General features: G+C 37.1%; 1 protein-coding gene across 2 annotated transcripts in view; it reads right to left on the bottom strand.

Annotated features, from left to right (window-relative positions):
* Window positions 1–367: 367 nt before the first annotated feature.
* The window catches only part of LOC129778890 (arp2/3 complex-activating protein rickA), a 31200-nt gene continuing 23569 nt past the window's right edge, over window positions 368–7998 (bottom strand). For both annotated transcript variants that reach the window (XM_055786053.1, XM_055786063.1), the window contains exon 7: window positions 368–1029. In XM_055786053.1, coding sequence (XP_055642028.1) covers window positions 563–1029 — 467 coding nt within the window. In that variant the 3' untranslated portion in view covers window positions 368–562. The remainder of the gene's footprint in view (window positions 1030–7998) is intronic.

Raw genomic sequence — 7998 nt, 5'->3', positions numbered from 1 at the left:
GACAAAAAATATGTACCCTGTACCGTACAGTATCTGTACCAAAAATAACGAAAAAATCTGTACCTTTCCAGATAAATCTCTGTACGTGTGGCAACACTGACGGGGAAGGAAGGTATTGAATTAGAGAGACTTTAAACTCTGAGAGTTCATTCGTCTCTAGACTGACGGGGACCTCAGCACGCGTTTGTTTACCACCTTGAAGATATGGAAGGCGCAGGGATTCGCGCTACACCTCTGCTAGAATCAATGACATTCATCAAGCTCTTGGGCTACAGTAGCGGCCAGAACTTTCCGCACAAAGTTATAATATTCAAAAACAACAACAACGGCAGTGATATAAATGAACATATAAGTAAACACAATCAAATAATTTGTTATATTTTAATCCATTACAATCTTGTAAATATTCCTTAGTCAATACATTAACTATTAGCCGCGTGAGAAAAATAATAAAATATAATAAAAAAAACTACGTAATTATATTAGGTAGAAATGCATCGTTAGCTAGTATCAGTTGGTTGAGGGGTCGTTTACGTGGGAGCGTAAGTCAGTTCATTAAACTTCAAACATCGACGTCAATATGGATCACAGTTCGAACGCGATTCCTACCGCCATCGGTAGCAGTAGTGGGCGAAACGGTAGATTTTTTCACATTTCCATCCTCATCCTCGCTGGACTTCATCGCTGGCCCGAAATCTCCCCCCTCGAAGGGGACCAGATCGGACTCGACGATGACTTTCGATTTACGGTTGCGTCGCTTCATTCGTTCAAGGATATCGTACATTTCGCGGAGAGCCGGATTTTTCGCCACCTGTTGGTTGTACATTTGTAAACTACTTCTACTGGTGCTACCGCTGACGGTAGAGGTTGTGGTGGGGGCGGCGACGCCAATTTCAACTGCTGCTGTTACTGTTGTTGTGCCCGAATTGTTGGAACCGGAAGCTTTCTCTAAATCGCTCAAAGTGTTGGGTTTGCGACGGCGTAACGTCACGCGACCACTCTTGATGTCGGCTATTACGGAGTCTAGACCTGGAAAAAAGTGTAGTAGAAAGTAAGGTTAATGTTTCGTTCGCCGTAGGTTATGTAACAGGTTTGAGTCCTGGAATTGGGAAAATTTCGTATGCGAAAGTTTCTCTGTCGGCGATTACAGGTACTAATTGATTGGTAAATAAAAAAATATACATAGGATGTGGATGGAGCGTGAATATATATTTTCAAATAAATGAATCGAAACAACATTCCAACATCCCCCATTCATAAGATTTCTTTGATTATCATCTGGTTTACCTGGTTTTCATGAATCTGTTCAAAGTGTCCAAAGTAATAATTGCTCAAATTGATAGCGTGTCCCTTCTAGGTTTGTGTTTCAAAATTGATCACAACAGAAGCTCCCATCGAAATTTTACGCTCATCAAAATTAGGCAAATTGAATTGAAACTGGCAGAACCGGCAAAACACACTCCACAGGATCCTTTCCCCAACATCTCACCGCCTCCCCAAATGGACAGATATTGACGGCGAAAGTCAAATCGGCAACAGGCTACCAATAGCTTGAACGTGTGCTAGACAAGATGTACCGACAGACGACAATGTTGTAGGTGGTTCAGTTTGTATTCTGCCATGAGGCGGTGCGGTACGTACAAAACGGTCGCGCACTTTAGTTGGGTGTCCGCTAAGCTACACTATACGTATTGCCGCACGCGGTTTGTGTTTACGTGGGTCAATGGTGCTGAGGTTTCATGGTTCACTTTTTTGCTCCCCTAAATAGGCTATTGGGATGCGATGGGATGTGATTGATTAACTAGTTTTATTTTTGGAAATTCATTATCCGGTTCACCATGGCTCACGGCTATATATCCATTGCAAGCTTTAAACCCGCGCTGTGTGTGAAACATCCCTGCGTGAAAGCGGCGGGAAAGCGGAGTGAAACATTTCACCGGAAACTCATCAAATCGAGAGAAAGTGGCACAATGAAACGAAATGGAAGGCAAATTCGATTACCTGTGAATGTAGTGATTTTTCCCGTCTACCTTGAAAGTGGGGAAAGGTCGGCTATCTGCGTTAGCGTCAATAAAGATTCAAAATGACAGGCAATCTTCATGATTATTTATCGTGAAGGACCAGAGAATGATGATTGGAAACTGCTGGTCTTGGCGCCCTCCAGGATCAAAAGCGTGTACAAATTAAACGGGGATCGATAAAACGGCAAATGAGAGTCGTATCACGAAGAAGCAATAATCATATTTACCGGGAACTGATGGCCGTTGTTAACAGTAACAAATGTTTAGTGATGGCAACCAACATCAAACCGCTACCCCAGATAGATTATCCCCATGTTCGGTTTCATTCTCCTGAGCAGCTCCGTTCAGACACCGACTATATATAATTTCAATTTTATTAAATAATCTCATTCAGCTGCGGTTCATTCGTGACAAGTATTCCCCCTTTTTTCGTGCCGTATAGCCAGGATCTACACCAGCAGCAGTATTAGTAGTGGGAGGAAGAGTGTATAGTGATGCTGCGGCGGTGCTTGTGGTACAAATGCCATTCCAGAACCGTACCAGCCGAACGCCTCCCCTCAAAACGGTTCTTCCCCCCGAAATGGATTTGTATGGCTGTGCGCGGTTTGTGTGGCGATGGTTATTGTCGATGGCTGCCGTTTGTAATGAGTGTCAATTATTATGAAAGTGGGCACAGATTGTGCTGGAACAGTGCTTCGGACAATTTTTGATGTTGTGATTATGTGTGGAAAGACTCTCCACTTAATATCATTTAGAATTAAATTATTCATTAAAAAGTTGTTTTCTTGTTTTTGGCGAAATGAGGAAATGTGGGTTAAATATTGACTTTCATTTTATGGACCACCTAATGTTGATATAATTGATTCGTGGTCCTTTATTGTTAAAATCCAAGAATAAGGATGTTTGAGTGTGAGGAAGCAGTGTATCGTGAGTACAATTTTCGGCAATTCAGTTAAACTGTTTCGCGACATAAGTTCTACGTGGGATTGAACCCCAATTCTCTTCGAATTACAAAGAAAATCAATTTAAAAAATATGTTAAGCAGAAAATCAATGGCACACAGAATTATTCAAAACTTAACTGAATTTCGATAATCTGATACCTACAAGAAATGCTCAACCATATTTCAAAAAAGTTCAAGTTAAGAAAAGGCACAGTAAAAGAGCATATTTCTAACAATTATTGAACAATACGAATCATTCAAGAATGTGGGATACAATTAATTCCATTTTTGGACGCTCCAAGGAAAGGACATAAATTAATCTTATTAATGATGGTATTGAGTATACAGAGGACGAAGAAGTGTGTGAAATTTTCAACGAATATTTCTCAAGTATCGCAACTCAATTATCTCGTGAAATTCCTAAGCGTAATAATGGTAATCCATCGATGTACACCCGTTATATCCCAAACTCAATTTTTTAATATCCGTCTAATCAAGCGGAGGTGCTTACGACCATAAAAGATCTGAACAGCAAAAAAGGTTACGGATCCGATAATATTCCAGTGAATGTAATAAAAACAAACACAGTTGCCTTTTCAAGAATTTGCATATTGCTGTCTACAGGAAGATACTCAAACTGTCTAAAAATTGCTAAAGTCGTGCCAATTTTTAAATCCGGCGATTGTACGAATTCTAGCAACTGTCGGCCGATTTCAACCCTATCAGTGTTTAATAAAATATTTGAAAAGCTCATTATTGTAAGATTTCTTGATTTTTTGAATAAAAATAACGTATTCTACAAGCTCCAGTATGGATTTCGGCATGGTAGCATCACTGTAACTGCCATCACTGAGCTTGTGGATGAGCTGATAGATGGAATCGACCATAAAAAAAATAGGTGGAGCACTCTTTCTTGACCTAAAAAAGGCGTTTGATACAATCGACCATAATATATTACTAAAAAAATTGAATATCTATGGTATTCGAGGAATAGCCAACGACCTCGTGCAAAGTTATCTCACTGATAGACACCAATGCCAGATAGCATTGAATAATGCCAGAAGTATCCTGCGTCCAATAAATATTGGAGTACCCCAGGGTAGTACCATTAGACCTCTGTTGTTTCTTATGTACGTCAATGATATAGGTAACCTACCGTTGATAGGAACAGCTAGACTATTTGCTGACGACACTGCATTATTTTATCCCTGTTTTGAACCAAAAACCGTCGTCTCAAATATTGAAAATGATTTAAATGTTCTTCGTCACTTAATCTATCAAAAACGAAATATATGTTTTTCCACTCACCTAGGAAAAAAATCATCATTTGTCCCGACCCAAAGGTCGGGGATGTTTCAATTGGCAAGGTTAACCACTTTAAATATCTTGAAACTCGGCTAGACACGACATTATCATGGACACAACAAGTAAATTCTTTGGAGAGAAAAATTTCCTCACTCTACTTTCTACTTTCTACTTTGCATGTATACATTCCCTATTGCAATATGGAATAATAGTATGGGGGCATGCATGCAAAACAAAACCAAAAAAATTACAAGTGTTGCAGAGTAGATGTTTGAAAATCATATACAGACTACCAATCCTTCATCCTACTTCTGACTTGTACTCTGACGATTCTCTGATAGATTCTCATACTGCCTCTTACAGGACTGCGCGAATTTCAGACTATTAAATTTATCCACAGCGTTATAAATGACAATAATATCCATCACAACCTGATAATACCTACAGCAAATTGTTGGTACACTCCACAGGACAAGTACACAATTTAATGCGAAGTCGGGCAACAACCAATGTTGGTCAACAGCGCATTCTGTTTTATGGACCGTCCCGTTTCCATGCTTTGTCACCGGAAATCCGAGTAATAACACGTTCAGATCTTTTTAAAAATAAATTGAAGCTTTACCTAAAATCGATCATAAGAGTTTTCCTGGTATAGTGTTCGATCAACCACAATAATTCATCTCAGTGTTTGGTTTTCTTCTTTTTGTACAATTGCCAGTTTTCTCATAATTTTGTACCCTAAATGTTTGATATTCAAATTTTTGCTGTTTCTATTTATCTTTTTTACTATCTTATATTCTTATATTATATTGGATCCCTTAAAAGAAATACTATTTTTCACTGGGATCCACACATCTTTTCTCTACATGTTATTGTTCGCTCACCTCGTACCTAAATATCTTGTGTTGTCCTATGGAATTATAAATTGTTTTAATTTTCTTTTTCCAGAAAAAAAAAATTGGTGCCCAACTTTAAAAAAACTTCTTGGGAAAAACGTAATACTATTCAGTTGAGACTTAAGTTGTTCATACCACTAAATAAAATAAGTAAAAAAAAACTTTTTAAGCTAAACGGTTTAATTGTGATTAAACATAATAATATACTAAAAGCTAGAAATAATTAGGCAAGTAGCAGTTAGCAGTTATCACACCTCTCCTTCATTAGTCTAGGGCAAGGATTTTCAGATTTTTTTCAAGGGAGAGCACTTTTTATAGCAATTTTTTTCGACGGAGCACCTGCATTTTTCAATCAAGAAAACAAATCCTATTTCCATAGACATTACCCAACTGGGAACAACGCTATAACGGTTGCGAGTCGCAGTTACACGGCATCTGACCCAAAGTAACAAGATAAATCACTATATGTCCAGTAAAATAAAAATGAAGAATGGTTTTTTTCAAGGTGGGTTTTTAAGTGGGAGCATTTGCTATAACTTCGCGGAGCACAAATTTCCCGCGGAGCACCATTTGAAACCCCCTGGTCTAGGGCATTGATAAGACTAAAATAAAATCGTGGAACATATGATGAAATCGCTAATTGTGGATAATGGAAATCCAACGTGCCCCACGATTTCATTTTAGTCTTATCAATGCCCTTGACTAATGAAGAAGAGGTGTGATAACTGTTAACTGCTAGTTGCCTAATTATTTTCCAGCTTTTAGTACATTATTATGTTTAATCACAATTAAACCGTTTAAATTAAAAAGTTTTTCTTCCCTTTTTTATTTTCTAGTTTTAATACATTATTTGTTTCTTTCAAATATTGTACTGTATTCTATCATTCAAATATTTTCATTTGATACCGATATTGAGTGGATTGCAGAAAATACATAGTGTGTTCTCCAAGTCAAGTTCGTCCGTTTGATACACATATCTCAATCAACCTTTTTTTTCAGATGATATGGAATCAGCTATTTTGTAGCGGCGGCCAAATTGGATTTTTCAAGATAAGCAGTTTTGAAATAACAGCAGAAATAAAGGTGTTTTATAAATTCGGTCAGTTCCTACTGGTCAAATTTCTATTAATGTGGGACAACCCTACAAACAGACAAACATACACTGGAGTCCCTTTTACGCGGGAGATACGTGCTTCGTAAACAAAATCCGCGTAAAAATAAATCATGTTATTTTCAAAAGCCGTGTAAAAATCTAACAAACAGTGAATTATTAGTTCAAAAAGCAACCCATATTCTAACAATTGATTACCTGAATTTTTTTGCATGCTACAATCATGCTATCTGTATCTTCTTTTATATCTCAGCTACTAATCCGTGATACAATACAAACTTATTTCGTGAGAAGTCACATCAAATAGCACATTGAATTTTTACGTGGTTGATGCGTGCCGCGTAAAAAAAACCGCGTAAATTCCAAAATCCGCGTAAATTCCGAAATCCGCGTAAAAAGCGACTTTATTGTACATACAAACAGTTCAAGCTAAATAAAACTGTCCAATAAAGTAATTTGCTATTTTGTGATTGCGGCCATCTTGGATTTGGATTTTTCATGATCTACTGTGATCTACTATTCAAGTCCTTTCATTTGATACCCATATTAATCGGGTGTGTTCCAAGCGGTCAATTTGCACAATTTTGCACTCAAACAATAGAGTAATTCCGAATGCAAATTAACCGCTGAAATCAAACAAAATAGCTGTTTACCTCTCACGGAACATATGAACAGTCGTCCAAACTGATGATTTGCCGAAGATATGAGGTCGAATGAACTAAATTTCAATGAAAATCCCTTAAATACGATGCGCGCAAAATTACATCCGAATACATTACAGAAAGCAATTTCTGTTTTTTATTTATTACTAGCTGACACGGCAAACATTGTTCTGCCATATAAATTATATCTAGTAAAAATATTTTGGTCGTTATTTTTCTAGTGAATATTTTGGTCGTTAAATGAATAACAACTAATGCATGAGTGTAAGTGTGTATGATTGTTTTAACAATTTGTAGCAAAGTAGAAAATTGAAATAAAGAAAATCTATATTAATTTCATTCAATTTCTGACTCGGTGGTGAAAAATATTTAGCAGAACCGAAAGCAATTTTACATTGTTGAAATTTGAATGAAAAATTATTACTCAAAGTTGTTTAAATACCTTGAAGACTTAGTCATAGTCCTAACTTAACTATTTCTCTATAAATCTTCTTGCATTTCCGCCAAAACTTTGTTAATAATATAAAATCATAATCAGACACACTTTTTGTTCAAGATTTTCCCCCGCATATTAACGCCTATTTTCATATAAAATTTTTGTTTTAAAAGCGTGTTTCTTTCATCCGATAATTCATTGCTATTTTACTTTCACAAAAATGGGACACGAAGATCAACAACATCTGTGTCGAATTATGTGGCACATTTGCACAACCCAATTGGACTTGAGTTGAACGGGTTACAGAATCCAATGTTGCGATCCGTTCGGGTAGTTCAGACTCGAGCAGATTTTTAAATACAGGAGAGTAGTTGATCAGTTGATGGATATGGAATTTCCAAGGAAATTACACTATCGATTCCCTAAAGGCGTATTTTGTCGATTAATCAAACTAAAAATGTGCGTAAGAGGTAATTCTCGCATTTGCCATCCAGCCGAATATATCCAGCATCGTGTGGGACCGAATACGTGTAATTTGGTAATGGAGCCCATTAAAGACTGAATTTTTGTTTAAACACATATGTTGAAATGTCATGACATTGAATGCGTTTTAGTCTGGCAATG

The sequence above is a fragment of the Toxorhynchites rutilus genome, chromosome 1, assembly GCF_029784135.1.
Source record: "Toxorhynchites rutilus septentrionalis strain SRP chromosome 1, ASM2978413v1, whole genome shotgun sequence".
Lineage (NCBI taxonomy): Eukaryota > Metazoa > Arthropoda > Insecta > Diptera > Culicidae > Toxorhynchites > Toxorhynchites rutilus.
This window is presented reverse-complemented; position numbering and strand designations above follow the sequence as displayed.